This window comes from Electrona antarctica (genome assembly GCF_951216825.1).
Source record: "Electrona antarctica genome assembly, chromosome: 2".
In the NCBI taxonomy this organism is placed as follows: Eukaryota; Metazoa; Chordata; class Actinopteri; order Myctophiformes; family Myctophidae; genus Electrona; species Electrona antarctica.
The window spans coordinates 25,913,179-25,934,150 of NC_136807.1; the positions used below are offsets into that span (position 1 = coordinate 25,913,179).

The 20,972-nt window shown below is 42.0% G+C and overlaps 1 protein-coding gene across 1 annotated transcript in view; it reads right to left on the reverse strand.

The window, feature by feature from the left end:
- The window catches only part of LOC306913513 (adenylate cyclase type 6-like), a 163,245-nt gene that overhangs the window by 81,643 nt on the left and 60,630 nt on the right, over positions 1-20,972 (reverse strand). Inside the window, exons 4-15 of the mRNA XM_079490216.1 lie at positions 15,822-15,971; positions 15,010-15,131; positions 12,670-12,781; positions 12,236-12,363; positions 11,536-11,694; positions 10,728-10,869; positions 8,618-8,746; positions 4,669-4,694; positions 2,713-2,860; positions 1,658-1,755; positions 987-1,074; positions 414-530 (exon numbers count right to left, since the gene is read on the reverse strand). Coding sequence (XP_079346342.1) covers positions 414-530; positions 987-1,074; positions 1,658-1,755; positions 2,713-2,860; positions 4,669-4,694; positions 8,618-8,746; positions 10,728-10,869; positions 11,536-11,694; positions 12,236-12,363; positions 12,670-12,781; positions 15,010-15,131; positions 15,822-15,971 — 1,419 coding nt within the window. The remainder of the gene's footprint in view (positions 1-413; positions 531-986; positions 1,075-1,657; positions 1,756-2,712; positions 2,861-4,668; positions 4,695-8,617; positions 8,747-10,727; positions 10,870-11,535; positions 11,695-12,235; positions 12,364-12,669; positions 12,782-15,009; positions 15,132-15,821; positions 15,972-20,972) is intronic.

The window sequence follows — 20,972 nt, forward strand, 5'->3', positions numbered from 1 at the left end:
AAAAAAGGCAGTCGGCAAACTTTTCATCATAGTTTTAGTGGCCAAAATCAACACTGCAACACTGCATCTTCTAAAGCTCTTTGTGTCACAGGCAAATTATAGTACAAATTATATAATTATATAATTATTATATAATTATAATACAAATTATAGTTGGACTATACCCAATACTTGGGTATAGTCCAACTTTCTAAACAGATGTTTTATGGTTACAAATATATATATTTTTTACAGATACTGTACATTTACAGTAAGAAAAAGATTCAGGATGGGGTTGGGATTAGGATTACACATTTAGAGGTTAGGTTTAGGGGTTGGAATCAAGAGTTAAACATACGTGTGTGTGCGTGCGTGCATGAGTGTGAGCGTGCGTGCGTGCGTGCGTGCGTGCGTGTTCTTGCTGATCGTTTTACCATATTGACGAAGGCAGAAATGAACACGAGAATGATGGTGAACACTCCCACCAGGGTACTGTTGGTGTGGGAATGCACAATCTTCCTGGACACGGTCTGCATGGCTGCAGGGAACAGCTGCACCAGCAGGGGGCAGAGAAACACACACATACAGGCACAAATTGGTTATTCTAATCTACAGCACTGTGGTTCTGAAAGTGGGTTTGCGGGAGTTTCAGGGGGTCCCCAGCAAAATATAGCAAAATCAGTAGAACCACTTTGACCCTATTGGATATTTAGAAATAATACACACAATAAACATACACTTCACCTTGCTAAACCAATGAGGCTGGACACTTATTTCACTTCAATAAAATATCCCCCAAAGATTGAAGACGCTATATACAATTGGCTATTTGTGTATAATGTGAACACTTTAGATTTTTAATGAAAGTGTCAACAACACAAATGTTAACAACACAAATCTGTGTGTGTGTGCGTGCGTGCGTGCGTGCGTGCGTGCGTGCGTGCGTGCGTGCGTGCGTGCGTGCGTGCGTGCGTGCGTATGTAGGTATATAGTTTAACTACACTTACCTTAATGCAGGAGTATATGGCACAGATGAAGAGGATGTTGGCGAGGATGATGAAGATACTGATGTAGATTCCCAGCATGACGGGGGTGCTGAGAGACACAGCATTACACACAATTTTACAATTCAGGCATTTAGCAGACGCTCTTAATCCAGAGCGATTTACATTAAGCAAGAACAAAAACATGGCGATACATCATATACACTACATAAAGACCAGTTCAGTCAGATAACTCACGAATAGATTTAACCAATATTTATTATAGAATACAAGTGTGCATATAATATTTTATCTCGGCGTTCAGCTCTGCTACATTTTTCTCCCTGCTCGGCACAATTAAACACCATCATTAAACATTAAGAACATAAATAGCAGGGCCACCCCCCGGTGGTGCTGGGGTGGTGGTGGGAGCAAACATCACATAAAAACCAGGAACCACATGCAGAAGGAAGGCAGGAAGAGCATGCATTGGGTATCTTCATATTCTAACGTTTTGTGTTTTTTTTGTAAATTATCGCACTACTATAGCTTCACACAATCAAGTATCGCGTGCGTGCGTGCGTGCGTGCGTGCGTGCGTGCGTGCGTGCGTGCGTGCGTGCGTGCGTGCGTGCGTGTGTGTGTGTGCGTGCATGTACGTGCGTGCGTGCATGTGCGTGTGTGTGTTCCACCTACTGAGGAAAGATGACTATCTGTATGAAGGAGATGAAACAGAACACCAGCAGAGTGCAGGCTACGTAGCCTCCGAAACGGTCATCAACCTTCTTGGAATACTGAAAAACAAACAAAAACAAATAAATCTATAAATCATCCATAAATCTTCAACTACTTTTCCGGAATCGGGTTGCAGTTCGAGAGAGAGCTCCAGTCTTTTCAACATTAGTCTCTTTCCTCCTGGGGATCCCAAGGCGTCCCCAGGCCAGTGTGTAGATGTAATCCCCCCATCTGGTCCTTGATCTGCCACGGGGTCTCCTCCCAGTGGGACGGGCAGTGAGGACCTCCCTAGGGAGACACTCGGGAGGCATCTGTACTGGAGCAGTGGTTCTACTCAGAGAATGACTGAACTTCCCACCCTATCTCTAAGAGAGAGGTTGACCAACCGAAAACTCATTTCCGCCGCTTGTATCTGTAATCTTATTTTTGTGTGGTGCCTAACCGCTCCAATGACTGGCCACGTGTGTGTCTGTATGTCTGTTTGTTTGGAGTACGAACAGCTGGCAGCCAGTCAGCGGTGTTGTTGAGCAGCCTACACCGCTCAGTTCACACAGGTATGATTTTTCGGTGTTTGTGGCCCAGTCATCTGACTACTTAACAATAAGTGTATTCTTAGAGCATGTTTATTTTAGTCAATCGAATCTCTGCTCTGCTCTCGGCCTTTCCCATTTACAAATGAACAGGGGTCATCGGACTCATCGCCATATTGGCTTGTGGTGGACATTTTTGTCAAAATTATTTTATTGCCCCAGACAAAATTAGTGGACAGTTTTATTACCAGAAAAACACAAAGAGCTAGCCATGAGTGAACATGACATGTCTGTGACTGTAACTCTGAGTGTTCAAATGGAACCAATTTGTACACTCTAGTAAATCAGTGGCATACATATTCCGAAGAAAATCTGGAGACTGACATTCAGTAATTGGGTCTGATGATTTGTCCATGTACGGACGCGTGAACCACGTGTTCACAACAACAACAATCATTTAAAAAATGGAGTGTGTGTCATTCAGACCTTCTTCTCCAAGGTGGAGGTCTGGAAGGTGAGCAGGAACTTCTTGACGTGGTCTTTCCTCAGCTGGTCGATGCTGCGAGCATCGATGGCTCTGCCCAGGAACTCATTGACCTCGTCCTCCGGGTTCATGGCCTCCTGGACGCAGCGGCTGACCGTGGCACAAGGGAGAGTAGACCATGGTGAAGGAGAAGTGAACAGTTAAGGTCAACACAGGGGAAAGTAGACCATGGTGAAGGAGAAGTGAACAGTTAAGGTCAACACAGGGGAAAGTAGACCATGGTGAAGGAGAAGTGAACAGTTAGGTCAACACAGGGGAAAGTAGACCATGGGGAAGGAGAAGTGAACAGTTAAGGTCAACACAGGGGAGAGTAGACCATGGTGAAGGAGAAGTGAACAGTTAAGGTCAATACAGGGGAGAGTAGACCATGGTGAAGGAGAAGTGACCGTGGCACAGGGGAGAGTAGACCATGGTGAAGGAGAAGTGAACAGTTAAAGATGGAGTGCCACAACTTTTGTATTTTTCCACTTTTTCATGTGTTTATGAGGTGACAGTACTTCATTAGACACCCTGGAGTCATTTTTATGTGCAATGGTGTATTAACTTTGTATTTAGGGTTTCTTCCTGGAGGCTGAACCCTTGACAGTCAAACGGACCAATGAAATAAACAGTAATATAGTGACATCAAACTATCAGCCCCTCCCCTAACCCCTCCCCCTTTATCATACAACTACAGCTGTGGGTGCGGCTTCAGTTCATGTGGATCACCACCCATCACCACCCACCAGGCAAACCAGGCATACTTAATGAACTGGTGGGCGTGTCCACATAAAAGCATGATTTTAACAAATACTGTACACTTTTTAGAAAAAGTTCTTCCTCCTTATATTATAATAATACCTGATGATCAAGTTTTAGGGTGGAAAGAAATCGTGGCACTCCATCTTTAACAAAACAACATGTTGAGCTTTGTACTATGCTGCCCTACAAAGCCAAAGTGAAGTAACTACGATTTTGGACACACATTTATTTGTGTAAGATCAAATTAGCCTTTGCAATTTTTGGGGGATAAACAATTAACACAAGAACATATTTACAATTAGTGTAATATCACTTACTGTATATGGCGATATTTACATTTTAAGTTTACAAATAATGAATTGTCACACATATAATTGAATATTATTGGAACATATGAATACTAGAATTTTGTTTGTTTTTTAGGCTTCATAATCACAAATTGCACAGGGCAGATATGGCAAATAACTTATTGCGAACGAAGTGATTGCGAACGAAGTGAGCACTAACTATAGAAGCTGGCCCTGTCTGTCTGTCTGTCTGTCTGTCTGTCTGTGTGTGTGTGTGTGTGTGTGTGTGTGTGTGTGTGTGTGTGTGTGTGTGTGTGTGTGTGTGTGTGTGTGTGTGTGTGTGTGTGTGTGTGTGTGTGTGTGTGTGTGTGTGTGTGTGTGTGTGCGTGTGTGTCACACTGTAACACCACCCACCCGCCACCAGAGGGCAACTGAAATTGGAACGATACAGAGAAGAAATTGGAACGATACAGAGAACCAATAGGAACTGAAATTGGAACGATACAGAGAAGAAATTGGAACGATACAGAGAAGATTGGGAGCAAACCAATACGAACTGAAATTGGAACGATACAGAGGTCTCTGTGTGTGTGTGTGTATGTGTGTGTGTGTGTGTGTGTGTGTGTGTGTGTGTGTGTGCGGCGCGTGCCTGTGTGTGCGACGCGTGCCTGTGTGCGCGCGTGCATGTATGCGTGCGTGCGTGCGTGTGCATACATAATACAATACACATTGCATTATTTATTCCAAAGTGTACAGAGAGTGAGACTCCCTTGAGTGAAGTTGCACAGTAAATAAAACTAAGTGAAACTGAAGTGATGCTCTACTTCATACAGTATTGTACAAATTGTACATGAGACGATCAACACTTACTTGTCTTTATTGGACTCGTCAATTCCCTGAGAAAGAGAAAGAGACTATGGTTTAGGGTATGGAAGTCTTGGTTGAAATTATTGCCTTTAAGTTACAATTCAGGACTTATTTGAATGAATAAAATTATTATTATTATTTTAACCAATTTGTGTGGTAAAGTTATGTTACAATTTAGGCATTTACTGTAGCAGACGCTCTTAATCCAGAGTGATTTACAGTAAGCAAGAACAACACATGGTAATACAGTTGGGTGCCACCGATATTGTCCCTTATCATTTGACCCATTTAGGCCTGACCTCAAAATTTTAAAAAATCCTTCTAAATCCTCCAGTTTTCTGAAATAAATATTTTCACGATTTTTCAAAAATAGCAGACCTACAAGCTCGTAGCGCGCCACTCGGTGGCGCGCTATGAGCTTGTAGATCTGCTATTTTTCAATAGCTAAATTATAACAATGTTTAAAACACCAAAACAATATCGACAATATCGATGGCCTCCAACTGTACATCAAATACATAGAAATAGTCATCAAGGATCATAAGTAAGCTAAGAACCCAACATCCGTCTAACAGCAGAATATATGTACAATGAAACTATGAGAATACACAGAGAATTAGCCTTTTCATACAGTATGCCTGCAACGTCATTTTTGAGTCATGGACCAATTTGTATGGGGTGAGTAAATAATTAAATATATATTTTTTGGTTTCTTTTTCTTACTTTTTGAGTGGTGCAAACCACTCCAATAACCAGCTTTGTCTGTATCTATGTGTATATGTATGTGTGTACCTGTACGTGGCCCCACGTACAGGTGAGCATGGTTGCTATGGTTAGTGTGTGAACAGTTGCACCACTCAGTTCACACGGGTGTGATTTTTTTTAATACAAATTAAGTCGTGAAAATAGCCGATCTACAAGCTCACAACAGCTTTTGTCCCCACATGTCTCAAGATTTGCCATTGACCACGGTAAGAGAATTCCGGTCAAATGTCTGCAGAATTTTGTCCCCGCCCGTCTCAAGTTTTGCAATTGGCGATAAACGGAGAAATGACATCAGAATTCCGCTAAATATGACGTAAATTAAACATTAAACGCCATTGACATTGAAGGGAAGATTTACGTAAACGAGCAAATCAGCCAACCAATCACAGGCAACAGGCATTTTCATTGGCCAGTATGAGATGATCCATGATGATGTGTGATGATAAGAGCTGATAATTCCGCTAAATATGACGTAAATTAAACATCAAAAAATTAAACGCCATTGACATTGAAGGGAAAACTTACGTCATATGTAAACGAGCAAATCGGCTATCCGGCTATCCTATCCCACATGTTGGTGGGAGCGTTTGGCCAATAAGGGACCACCTTACAGTATACCATTATGTAGCAATGTCAAATGTCCGCTAACATAAATTGATGTACGATGACAAGAGCGCCCCTCATTTCACACGACGGTTGTGATTTTTGTAGTTTAAAAGTCAGTACAACAGTACAGTGAGTGGTGTGTAGTTGTGTACAACACCTGAGTTTGAGTTAAATCATCAAAGAAGTCGTCAAACAAGTCAATTAAATCAGTACTATGAAACCATATTGATGACATCAGAGATCTCTACAGTATATACACTATGGACAGGATAGAAAGGCAGACAGACAAAGATTCCTCTGCATAGCAAAGCCTTTACGCTATGGAGGAAGAGTTGAGGAAGTATGAGTTCCAGGCAATGGAAAAGACACTGATCCAAATCCAAAAGCTGTTGGACGAGAAGGATGAAGTGATCGCCGCCATTAAGGAGTGTCTGTCGATAGACAAGCGACAACTCCGATATTGGTGGGGGGAACGAAAGGGGCTGGCCGACGAGAAGGAGGCTTTGGCTAAACAGAACGAGGAGCTCCAGATCCAAGTGCGCCTCGTCCAGGAGGAAGTGGGTGCTCTTCGTTTGATGCAGGAGGACAAACGGGGGAAGGAGAAACAACTAGAATTACTAGAACAACAAAAGGAGGTGTTGGAGAAGAAGAACGGGCAACTGCAGAATCAAATAGAACTTGACCAGGGAGAACTGAGATCCACGAAGGCCAAGTGGGGGATTCGTTTGACATTTGTTTGTTTGTACTATTTGATTTCCTTTGTCCTCGCTTGCCTCTCCTCTTTCTTTTTCTCTTCCTGAGAATAACAAAGAGGACAAAAAAGAGCTTCCAAAATAAAATCACATCCGTGTGAAGTGAGGGGCGCTCTTATCATCATACATCATCTTATTCCGGCCAATCACAATTCGCGTCATCACTTTTGTCTGGTGTTGTTTGGTTTTACACAATGTTTGTCTTTACACAAACACTCAAAGCTGGCCATTCATTGTCAATGGAATTCAATGTTTGTGTTACACAATGTTTACACAAACCCTCAAAGCTGGAGATAGGAGGGGCTAGCGCCCCTCAAAAATCTAATTTCACTCACTTCTTTACACTTGTAAACCTGTGATGTGACTATGGCGGTGGCGGTGGCTCAGGGGTAGAGTGGCCGGATGGTAACCACATGATTACCAATTCGGCTCCCCCAGAGTTAGTGTCAAAGTGTCCTTGAGCAAGACACTGAACCCCAAATTGCTCCAGATGTGCTGGTTGATGCCTTGCATGGTTTCCGTTGCCATCGGTGTATGAATGTGTGTGTGAATGGGTGAATGTAATGCACATTATATGTAAAGCGCCTTGGATAAAGGCGCTACAGTATATGAATGCACCATTTACCATTCATAAGGTCGGTTCTGATTCTGAGAAAAGGAAGGTGTGGTGTATAACGTGTCTCCGGTTCCGATGAACCTGCCAGATCAGTTTCAAAAGTATAATCTGTTTACTAAGCCACACCCCTGGGGCGTGTAACACATATGTCCAAAACTGTTACCTTTGAGGATTTCAATTCAAAAGTAACAGAAAATACCATATCTACAAGCCCAAAATGCAATTTCTGGTACAATTGTATGTGACAAATAAACAAACGAATAAACGTTACAATGTTTCTGCCTAACAGCAACGATCGAACGAACGGCCACACATACTCCACTTTTAGGTGATAAGGTGACCTCCAGAACCAACAGCACCTCTTCACCCACAGGAAGAACCCATGACCAAAACAGTACAGTAGGTATCCTATTATAGGCTCATTCATACTCCAGTTTTAGGTGAGTAGCTTACTCACCGCAGTGTAGTTTTTTCTAGAGTTAGAAAACTACAACACTTCACTCACAGAGGTTAGTAGCAACTCACCACTCCCCCTTTTTACTGACTTTTTACACCCTTTCACTCTGGGCTATCACCCCCACTAGAAGCTGGGTGGGTGGTCCCCTTGGTTTTGCAGGCACAGGGGTTGCGCATCTGAACCAGAGGGAGGTGGGGGCATTTCTTATATCACCACGAGTATGATGGCCTTGACTCATTATCATCGTTTAGGTGATATTACTGTAGGTGATAAGGTTATCGCCTAAAAGGTGAGTTGGCCTTTCCCCTCATGGCGTCTGGGGACCCCCAGGGGTCCTTGAGGGGTTTCCAGGGGAAATGGCAGGTAACAAATATGAACTAAATGGACAATAACAGGTCCATTTGGTTCATTTGTACATTCTCAGAGTTAATGTAGAGTGAACTGGGGGTTGTTGAAATAAAAATCACACTTGTGTGAAGTGACGGTCTTATCTTCATACATCATCATATCAGCCAATCAAATCATCACATTCTGTGGTAAAAACACACAAAGCTGTGCTAGTGCTAATGCCCCCTTAAAAATTAAACGTCTCAGAGGAAGAGAGTTGACAAAGTCAAAAGTGATTTGAAGCACACAGTGATTGCTGATTGGTCACTAGCCGCGGGCCCGCGGCGGCATCTCTATTGTTTGGATTGCAATGACCACTCCCTCAGTAGAGAGAGACAATGGCCATACAACGTAAGGATGTCTTTTTACCATCTGCCTGAAGACCTTGGAGTCCTTGGTCCTGGAGAAGGTCCTGTCAGGGACCCAGCGGGGCATCAGACCCTCGTTGGAGTTGGTCCTCTGCCGCTGCATCTTGGCCATCATGGCCTTCTCGTCTTTCTGCAAAGAGATGGAAACATAGTGCCGATGAAATTAAACATGTCCCTGCAGGAGAAACTAGAAATGCACTCTGTCGAGCTGCCAACTTGCGCTTAATTTGCACACAAGTTGGCCATGAATGGCCTACTTGTGCACGAGCAGAGCGTGCAACTTACCTCTGACTCTTGTCAAGTTACCTTCTCTCCCACCTTCTGCCACCAGTTTGACACCCCTGTTCTATTCTAGACCACCCAACAGGCGAGGATGTCTTGCCTATATTCTCTTTCCCATTGTAAATTGCAAGCTTCTTTGGCAATCTGAGTTATATGTCTGTATAAATCCCGTTCAAGATATCCACTATGGATATCTTGATCCGATATCAAGATATCAACGGTTTCTAAATGTTTTAAGTGTCCTATATATAAGTTTGAAACTCAAATTGTCATCCACATATGTCGGCCAATCGGATTGGCTCCATATGTTGGTGCCGTCGATCGGCCAATCGGGGATTGACTGATGATGTAAAAACGGTGGTGCCTGATTGTCCGAGCGTGTCACCAAAAATACACAATCCCTGATTGGCCGAGCGTGTCACCAAAAATACACAATCTCTGATTGGCCGAGAAAGTCACCGACATGCAGCCAAAAACAGTACAGTAAATTAAACATTCATTACATCAAAAGTAACCAACAAACTATACTAACAATCACACTTGTGTGAACTGAGGGGCGCCCACTGTATTTATATCGGCCACATAATCTCTTACGTTGTCTTTTAGTACCCTAAACAAACATTAAAGTCCATAGACTTGGCAGGCAAATGATTTACGTCATAAGTGCTCTAAACAAACATTGAAAATCCCATAGACTTGGCTACCATATGATATAATCTTCAAAAGCCATGCACTGGATGCCCTCAATTGACAAATTACCTAACAAAAAGGCAAATACTGTGAAAATAGCAGATCTGCTATTTCCACAATATTTATTTGTGGAACCGAGTCAAACTAAATGTAATGCTCCAACTCCTACAAGTGCAGCAGGGTGGGTGGGAGGGGGTCCCCAGTTCAAATATGATTATTTTGGGGGTCACAGCTTGAAAAGTTTGAGTTGAGTTTAGTTGACTAAAACTAAAGATACCGGTAACTGAAACTTAAAGTAAGAACTTAAGTAGGGTTAAGTACGCTCCAGGGGGTTGGTGTCACGTCAACTTTCCGCACATCATTGCAACGTACCGTGTTGATACTAGCTTGTAGATCTGCTATTTTGGCTAATGTTAATCCCCCCACGTCGTCATTTAGCCCATTTAGACCTGTAACCTTATACCTTTCAATCTGGGAGCTACCTCTGTGTCTCATTACTCATTAGCAACACAATTATTCTTTTTGAGTGGTGTAAACCACTCCTACAACTGGCTTTGTTAGTCTGTCTGTCTGTCTGTCTGTCTGTTTGTCTGTCTGTCTGTCTGTGCTCAAAAAATTAGCACGGTTGCTACGGTCACCCAGTTCACACGGGTGTGATTTCATTACGTCAGACATTACGTCAGACCACAGCTGATCAGTCTATATAAGACCTTACACCACTCAGTTCACACGGGTGTGATTTTTCACATTTTGAGGGCCGCTAGCCCCTCCTATATACAGTTTTTGTCCCCACACGTCTCAATATTTGCCATTGACAATGCAAGGAGAAATTAGGTCAAATGTCCGCCAAATATGATGTAAATTTAACCAACCAATCACATAAATTCAGTTGTTCATGAGATGATGTATGATGATGTATAATGATAAGAGCGCCCCTCACTTCACACAGGTGTGATTTTTGAATAAGAATTTGAAGGTATTCAGAAACCTTGGGTTTCTGAAAGGTGTTTTTAGAATCAGTCCCAGGTATAAATGAGTTAGTTAGAGCACTAAACAAACATTAAAGTCCATGGACTTGGCGGCAACATGACGTCATTTCGGTAAGCCATGCATTGGAGGTAAGCCAGCATTGAACAGACCCGTTTCTGGCTGCAGCCTAGAACCAGGAAAGTCTCGATGCTGTTCTCCTTCAGGTAGGCGTTCCTCTCCCCTCCAAACCCGGGTTCCACCTCGTAGTCTCCGTTCAGGTACTGGAGGGTTGCTTTGGTGATGTGGATACGCCTGACGGAAAGGTAAACAAACACACACACACACACACACACACACCAGGAACAAGAACATAATTAATTAATTGAATACATAGCACCACAAGTGTTATCCTTTCAGCCCTAATGTCTGACTGTACCACATGCTGTTTACATTTCTGACTAATAAAGTAGCCTATTCAATCAATCGATAAAAAGAAAACTCTCAACGCCCTATTTCAGGAATGGCATCATAGGCAAAACGTGTTGTATTTCAACAATAGCTAAGAATAGCAGATCTACAAGCTCACAACGTGTCACAATGTGACACGTTGTGAGTGAGCTGCTAGATCTGTGGTCAACTATAAAATTAATCTTAAAGTTGTGATATTTTAAAACAAACAAAGTTGATTCTTAAAAAGGTTAAAGCTCAATATTCTAATAGTAATCAGATTATAGAGAATATAGAATAAAGAGAATATGGAGTGTTTGTTCAGTAACAGGTCTCCTCATCTCTATAGTAAACAGGAAATACATTTTCACGTGGGTTTACATTTCTTGAATCAGAAAAAAATCAAACAATAAAAAAAACAGTTTGTGTTCCAGTCTGTGTGTGTGCGTGCGTGCGTGTGCGCACGTGCGTGTGTGTGTGTGTGTGTGTGTGTGTGTGTGTGTGTGTGTGTGTGCATGCATTCTGCCTCACCCTGCTTTGCCTCCCGCCTCCATGTGATTGGCCAGTGTGACGTCGTTGGACCACACGTCAAACTGCCACTTCCTGAGTCCCAGCACGCCACAGTGGACACGCCCACTGTGGATGCCCACGCGCATGTTGACGTTGACCCGTGTCACCTCGCGCACCAACCTGCCGACCACAGCAAAAAATAAATAAAAAACATTAGCCAACCTGCTGTAAAAAACTCAATTTCACGATTGAGAATATTGTCGCGGTCGGACAAGAATGTTTTTTACTTTTTGTGTTATTCCATAAATGAACGCCCTACTTGGTCATACTACTACAGCGTCACACGGAAGCATCAAAAGTAGCAGATCCACAAAACGCGGGCGAGGTCACTTCTTTTACTGGTACTATAATCTACAAAATGTTTAACCGTGACCCTAAAGCCTGAGGTTTTGATAATATCAGATGTAGAGGTTCACAAGGCATTACTCTGAGACACGTCGTGAGCTTGTAGATCTGTTACAAGCCCCCATAAGAATTGGACATGCCCGAGGAAAATAGGGCATAAAAGACGTAATTTCACGCAAATAACCGGACTATACCGGAAAAAAATCATGCACGTGCACGTGCGCGCCTTGCCATAGGTTAGCTTTGGCTGAACTGCACACACACACACACACACACACACACACACACACACACACACACACACACACACACTCACGAGATGGCCTCTATCATGTCGACGCCCATCTCCACACAGCAGTGGGCGTGGTCTGCCCGGGGCTCAGGCAGTCCGGACACACAGTAGTAACAATCCCCCAAGATCTTAATACGGAGACAGTGGTTCTCCTGAGAGACAGAGAGATAGAGAGAGAGAGAGAGAGAGAGAGAGAGAGAGAGAGATTAAAAAGGAGATGTCATCATCCAGTATGAAGCATAATGACAATGAGACAGTATCAACATTTTTAAATTTTCTTGTGAATTAAGGCCCTACTTCATACGCACAAGAGTGTCACACAAAAGCAGTGAAAATATAACAGGGGAGAGAGAGAGAGAGAGAGAGAGAGAGAGAGAGAGAGAGAGAGAAAACACACAATAATGTGAATTCACACAACCGGGATGGTTTACCAGGCTAGGTAAAGACTGGTATCTTACCGAGGCCAGTTTGTCAAAGCGAGCGAACAGTTCGTTGAGAGTCATGACCAGCTCCTGAGCGGTGCACTGAGAGGCCAGGCTGGTGAATCCCTCGATGTCTGCAAACAGAATACTGTGGAGGAAATGATCACACCGTTACTTACTTCATTATAGCTCTATAGCCTCCCTGTTCCAAAATGGCTGATCTACAAGCTCACAACAAGCTCTTATGTTCATTGGTCCTCACTAATATTCATTACATAAGAAGACACAATTTCAACAAGATTTCAACCTTTATTAATGCTTTATCAAAAATAATGGTTAAATGGTTTGAAATGATCTAATACACAGACCAAATAGACAAATGCCATAATGAGCATAATGAGGACCAATTAATGGGTGAAGTGCTCCTTTAATGATTTGATATTTTTGAGTGGTGCAAACCACTCCAACAACTGGCTTTGTTAGTACCCGTGTGTGTGTGTTTGTGTACCTGTCCCTCAAAATAATGAGCATGGTTACTATGGTCACTGACATTACATCAGACCACAGCTGATCAGGCTATATAAGACCTTGCACCACTCAGTTCACACAGGTGTGATTTTTTAATAAAGCATATGGAATCATCAGTGTACATGCTCATTGGTTAAGCACTACTGTAACGCTCTCCTTACTGGCCTACCGGCATGTGCCCTCTCCAAATTATCCAGAATGCCACGGGGAAGCTGACAAAACCTTGGCTAAAACATCAGGGACAACGCTCCACACGTCCCAGACTCCTCTTCCTTTTGGCTCCCAAACTGTGGAATGAACTCCCCATTGCAGTTAGAAGAACTGCAGACTCCCAATATTCCACTGTAGTCTGAAGACTCAACTCTTCAGACTCCATCACTCCAGCACTACAAATGAGTGATATATATATATATATATATATATATATATATATATATATATATATATATATATATATTTATTTATTGTAGTCACTCTGGATTCCGAGCGTCTGCTAAAATGCCTAAATTGTAAATCGTAAGTGTATTTTCACCTCTGCACAGCAAGGGGCGCTGTTTCACTGTCAGTCCTACTGATGGAGTGAGACCTGACCTGCACCTCAGACTGGTTTGTCTGTCTGTGTGCGTGCAGTGTGCACGGTGCTGTAATTGAATGTGTGCTGAGGCGCTCTATCTTAAGGGACTCTCTTATCTTTCGCTGCTGGCGATTAAGTATTCCCTCACTAGTGTTAATTAGCCTCCTCTCTGCCAAACCACCTTATAGTCCCCTCTGTGTGTGTGTGAGTGTGTGAGTGTGTGAGTGTGTGTGCGTGCGTGCGTGCGTGCGTGCGTGCGTGCGTGCGTGCGTGCGTGCGTGCGTGCGTGTGCATGTGCACGTGCACATGCTTGCGTCTCCTCTGTTTGTGAAACACTGTGTTAGGGTATAGGGGAGTCAAACCGGTGCCCTTCTGATTAAAAGACTCCCTCTAAACTACGGCCGCCTAAGTGGCCAAAGGGATATTTCATGTTCAAACATGTTGAAATCATTTTAACGTCTACTCAGGATTTTGTGAGCAGACAGTTTTTAAGTTGCTTGATTCAGCATTTAGATATTTGATATTAATTTTATCACACGCCCCCATCCTATTCAAATTCAGTTTTAGATTCAAGGAAAACACGTTCTGGTGACTGATATTGGCTTTCTAATGCGTGAGGGGGCCCGCTTTTTCAATTACTTTTTCATGTATTTTGGGTATAAATCAATACAATAATAAAATAAGGATAAAACAATGGGTTTGAATAGGATGGGGGGGTGTCTGATAAAATTAGAACAAACAAAAATCTAAATACTGAATCAAGAAACTTAAAAAACTGTCTGAGGCGATCATAAAAGCACAAGTAGATAGTTATGAAGACCCCAAATATGTTTGAAATAAGGACAAATGTTGAAGTTGTGATATTTTAGCTCAAAATAAGTCATAAAATGACTTCTAGTCAGTGATGTGGTACGTTCAGAGGTAGGGATGTGGATTGTGGATCGAGAATCCATTCAATCATTGGCTTCTCAATTGGCTTCTCAATTCTCTGGACACACCTGACGTGGCATCATGTCTCGAGTTGAGTCGAGTAGGCCTGTCACAATTATTATGTAATCATAATTCACTGCATGAATGTACAATATAGATTGTATGGATGTATACCTTGTAAAGTGTGTATGCATGTATATACAGTACATTGTATGGATGTATACTGTAGATTGTAAAGGTTGCATGTATACATTGTATGGTATGGATGTACTGTATAGATAGATGGTAGAGGTTGCATCATGTATACATTGTATGGATGTATAAATGGTAGAGGTTGATCTGACCTGACGTTGTCGTGCTTCTGGATGTAGATTTTATGGAACATCATGTCTTCCTTCTTGGCATTGATGTCAGCCTTCATCTCCATGGCAACATGCCGTGGCAACACAGAGAGTAACAGGCGTTCCTGGAAAACATGAGAAAAAAATACATCATGCTAAGCAGCGCCATTCACTGTTATTCTGTATCCGACAGGTGTGTGTGTGTGTGTGTGCGTGCATGCGTGCGTACAGTATGTGCGTGCGTGCGTACGTGCGTGCGTGCGTGTTACTATATTGAAAAGCCAAAGTATAGTCAAATTTGAAAATTAGACATTGAGAGGACATAAGTAATAGCAATACATCGTAAGTAATCATGGTTGTTTTATGATAATGATTGATTAGAGATAGGAAAATTAAATATTAGGCGTCTCGGAACCAAAAATAGCAGCCCAACAGGACCACAGTGGAAATAAGTCACTGACTTTATAGCATTTTATATCCTTGACGTTTCTGTACATGTAATATATCAAATCCAATCAAAAGTTTGAAAAGTTTGGGAACCCTGTGTAATAGACAGCTATATTAGACTGTGTGTGTGTGTGTGTGTGTGTGTGTGTGTGTGTGTGTGTGTGTGTGTGTGTGTGTGTGTGTGTGTGTGTGTGTGTGTGTGTGTGTGTGTGTGTGTGTGTGTGTGTGTGTGTGTGTGTGTGTGACTGTGTGTGACTGTGTGTGCGTGCGTGCGTGCGTGCGTGCGTGCGTGCGTGCGTGCGTGCGTGCGTGCGTGCGAGAATAGACAGACAGACAGTGTGCGTGCGTGTAATAATAGACAGCTATACCTGCTGTTGGTTCTCTCTCTGCAGGTGCAGTCTGGCCTGGATGTAACCCCTGGTCTCCTGGAAGGCCTGCCTCTGGGACACCTCAGCAGGATAGTGGGTGCAGATCCCAATGATGTTAGTGCAAAGAAAGATCAGCACGTTGGCGCTCACCTGGAGAGAGACAGACAGACAGACAGACAGACATTAACCCTGAGGCCCATTCTACAAAATGCCTTCTAAACCAGTAGTTCTCACCAGTGCAATTGAAGCTACTGTTTGAATTGAAGCAGATTTTAAACGATTCTATAATTGCATTGTAAATGGCTCTGTCTAGACTGACAGCTACTCTAAATGATTGTCTAAAATGATTGTGACAGCAGAATCCGAATCAATGTTTTTTGTCAAATCACAGGTTCACAGGTGTTTTGTAGTTTTCAGGAAAGGGAGGAAGGATTAGAGAACAAGGAGAAAAAGGCTCTCTCTCAAAAATCTATAAGCTCACAACATGTTTTGGTTAGATCTGCTAGTTTTAGCCAACATTTCCCTAGGAATAGGGATGCTGGGGTGAAGTAGTGAATAGTTTAAGGGGTAGGCAACATTGGCACAGGGGAGGGTGATCACTGGCACACTGGCATAAGTGTGAGAGAGAGAAGGTTTTTATTTTATAATTAAATATTCCAAAAAAGTGTAGTCTGATAACTTAAGTCCACTCACTTCTACAAATTACATAATAATTCACATCCTGCTGCACATAATTGTACATTCATTCAAACTCCTATAACTCATGACTGGGGAGGGATTAGGTGGGTTATTGCTCTGAGTTTAATGATCATTACATCCTGAACATATGTCTAAGGTTATGTGTATCCTATATGGACAATCAAAATCAGTTGGGGATATTTTATTTTGATGTGGTGTCATAATAATATATGGCACACTGACTATCACGAAAATGAAAACATAGCACATAGCACATAGCATAGCACATAGCACTAGAAAACCGGGAAAGCATTGTGTGTCCGTTTCGATTTTTGACTAGTCAAAAATAGCAGATATACAAGCTCACAGCATGTCACTTGCTGCGAGCTTGAACATCTGCTATTTTTTTTAAAAATCTTCAAAAATAGCACATCTATTCGGCTATTTCAAAAAAGTTTAAAAACATTTGAAGTTTGAAGAAGTTGCTAAGCAAGCAATGTCCAAACCAATGAATGGAGGAAGTGGTGCAAGGTCACAGGAACTAAATGAGAAAGTAAAGAGCTTATCGTCTATACCCTGATAGCCGACATTTATACACTCAGCATTATATAAACAGGACATTTGAATGTAACTTTGACTAACTTTATGTAAACAAAACAGCCAGCAGAGAGTGAAGAGAGGGTCCTGTGTGAACGCATAAGAACTGCAGAGAACTGGAAGTGGAAAACTGCAACTATCGTAAGAATCAGTGTTGAAAATAATATATTATTTCACTGTATAATTATGTCATGATCATGGTTCAAGGTCTTTTGTACATAAGAGTACAATTAACTTTGTTCTTCTGGATCCTCAGATGTAAGTGTGCCCTAAAAAATACAGTGCTTGACAGATTCTTAAGGTTTCTATGAATGTATTTGACAATTTGCCCAACATAGGAATAGGGTTAACATACATTTTAAAATGTAATTGTTAAACTGTATTATTATCAAAAATAAATAACATATTTAAACATATCAGACAGTTTGCATTTCCCAATAAGGAAATGCGTATATAATTCAGTCTAACCAGAAGCAGAGATAAAACATGTCCTCAGTCAAATTAAAGACCAGAGGGAGACATCAAAAACAGAGATCTGCACGCACGCGCACACACACACACACACACACACACACACACACACACACACACACACACACACACACACACACACACACACACACACACACACACACACACACACACACACACACACACACACACACACACACACACACACACACACACACACACACACAAAACAGGCCACAGGACATGTTTCTATTTGTAGGATCAGTTTCCACTTAGCTCTTCAGAGTCCATTGGCCAGCTAATAATTTTCACAGCACGTTTCATGTCAGCTCGCTGGGGGGACATTCACAATTGTCCTGTCCCCCCCTGTCCCTGTCCCCCCCTCTCAAACTGCATCATGGGAAAGGCTGACCGTGCTTGACCTGTCACAGGGTCATTTCCTTGTGTGATGTGTTCTTGTTTACAGCCTGAGAGTGGAGCTCTTCACTCCAGAGACAGCCGTGGAGGAAGAGCTACTCTGCCACGGTGTAGAAATACTAATCCAGTGCTAATTTTGCTGGCTAAAACTACACACATCGCTTTTCTACATTCGGTTCCGATTTCCGGCTTCCGGTGGAACCTTCAAAATAAGGGTTTCACTGAAAAATGCTGGTGGTTAACGGGTTAAGTGAGAATTAATGAATTAATACCTGGCAGTGAGTGTGTAAGTACTTAAAGTCTAGCGGTATAAGTACAGTACTTAAAGTACAGACAGTACTTTAGAGTCCACCAGTGGTCCAGAGGTGACGTTCAGATGTTCAGACACTACACACAGCCTGAGAGTCAGCCAATAGGAAGCCCTGCTTGCCAAGATACTTCCTGTATCACACACAAATGAGACTGAACAAGAACTCTGGTGTTTTACTTACTGTAAGTAAAAGTATTAATACCACAGCATAGTTTAAAGTCTTGACCACAATGTTAACATTTAGATTGCAGGTTATTTAGACAGATGCTAGGTTCATTGTTTACCTAGTTTCAATGTGCATACTAATTGTTTTGATATTGTTTAGACTGATGCTATAGGTTATTTTTTTCCTTTTTCTTTCTTTTCAAATGTTTTATCCCAAGACTTTTGTAACCCATTTTTTCCACCCAGTGCCAATCATGAGCAGTTGAGACGAATAACAACAGTTTAAGTCCATTCTGACCCCTCCCCTAAAAGGCCTAGCTGTCCTGACCCCTTATCCATAATTTATACATTATGGATAATTAGTGTGGACTGTTATTCGTCTCAATTGCATTGTCTAGTTATAGTGTAATCCTGGGCGCTACACTCCCTCTGCTAACCTGGGGAGAGCAACGGACTGACCTCATGCTTCCCTCCATGCATGAGGAGTCCAAGCCGCTTCTTTTCACCTGACGGAGGGGAGTTTCCCCGGTTTGATATAGCGCGTGGAAGGAACACGTTATTCCAACCAGTTCCTTTCCCCTCCATCAGGCGCCCTCGCTGGCCAGGGAAGGGGGGAAAACATGCAAACTCCACACAGAAAGGCCCTTTTGCCAACCCCTAGGTTCTTGGTTTGGCTGTGGTCCTAGTTTACTGAGAAACTACACTGTCTCTGCATTTGATGTGTTTACCTTGTCGATTTGGATATAGAGCTACATGTCTAAATTCTAAATTGTAAGTATTGGTACCAAAATATGAAAAGTAAATGGCAAATTTATATAGAGCATTTACAGTGTGAAGCTTGTAGTTCTGCTACTTTTGAAAAAATTGTGCAAATCTTTGAATATAAATTTGTATCATTATTTGTTTTGCTTCTGGAGGTTCCGTGCACAACATATTTTTGAGGTGGGGTGTCCGCAGCCAAATCATATCATATATCATATCATATCATATCATATCATATCATATCATATCATATCATATCATATCATATCATATCATACTATAATTAACTCAATGTCTGTCTGTCTGAATGAATGAATGAATGTCTGAATGAATGTGTGTCAGAAACACTGCCGTAGCTCCTCACTGCCAGTGCCTGCACCAATCACTCCCACTTTTCACACAGGCATTGACCATAAAAATATGGAGGTCTTAACAAAGCCCTTTTTTCAATTTTTACAAATTATTGATTAATTATTTATTTATTTGTGGATTAAAATTACCCATCCACTTACATGGGAAATCAAGTATTTTTCTCTCAGAAACCGTCGGAGCTACAGTCACAACACTTGGAGGGGAGGTTCATAATAATTATAAATATTTATGTAATGAATAATTACATCAGTCGGCCTCATGTTGGCGCTATAACAGCCCACTTTACATTTTGCCTTATAACTCTTGAACCGTAGGTCGTAAAATCAAAATTTCACTTTCCCTGGATTGGGTCATGACACACCATATAGGCCACGCCCATTTGCGTCAGGATAGATTTTCCGCCATTTAGAATTTTCTTCCAAACACACTTTTTGCTCTTCCACCTGCTTTTGTGCAAATCTCACAAAAATCGGAACACATGATCTCTGGACCTATCCGATGAAAATGCCACAGCCAGAATTTTCATAGTCCGTAATCGGCGTCCAAAGTTTGTGGGACGGGGCCTGTTTTACAAAAAAATTACACAAATCACCAACGGAATGTCCAATCCACTCCAAATTTCATTCACATGTCGTGGGTGGTTTAATCAACGGAGAGCCCAAAGCAATTCCATTTTCAGCCATAGGGGGAGCCGTAAATTCGGAAATTTCAAACGTTTGTTGCAAAAACATGCTTAAGTTTTAGGGAGTTAAAGCTCTAAACGTTTGTTGCAAAAACATGCTTTTGTTGAGATAAAGCGTGCGCTCCGGCGAAAACAGCTACTCTACAAGCTCACAACATCACAGGTTGCAAAAGCCATAAGTTTTCTCAAGCCATGCAGAGCTCAGAATTGTGCACATTTTGGACGCAAATGCACCTACAATTTCATCTGTGCGACTCACAAAATACATTTGGGAGTACCTGTGCGACTGTCCATAGTTTCTGTGGTACATGTCAAACTGGGGGGCCTTCATACTTTCCAAATGGGGGTCTGTGGGCTAATAAGTGTATTAGCCCATTGTTGCAGTCCTTGCCATGAACATATTTCCCTACCATGCATTTGTACTTCATGTTAGTGCTGTTTTTATTTATTAAAAAAAAACACACAAATATATTATACAAGTTAAAATGAACGGCAATTAAAGATATTTATGGGGGGGCAATAACGGGTAAGGACTAGTACATATAATTTGTGGGGTCCTCGACATGAAAAAGCTTTAGAACCAGTATTGGAACAATGGACACACTCAAGTAAAGTAAAAAGCATCGAAACATTTGTATTTCAGTACAGCACTTGTGTATTATGTAATTGGTTTACTTTCCGCCACCAGTGCTAAATA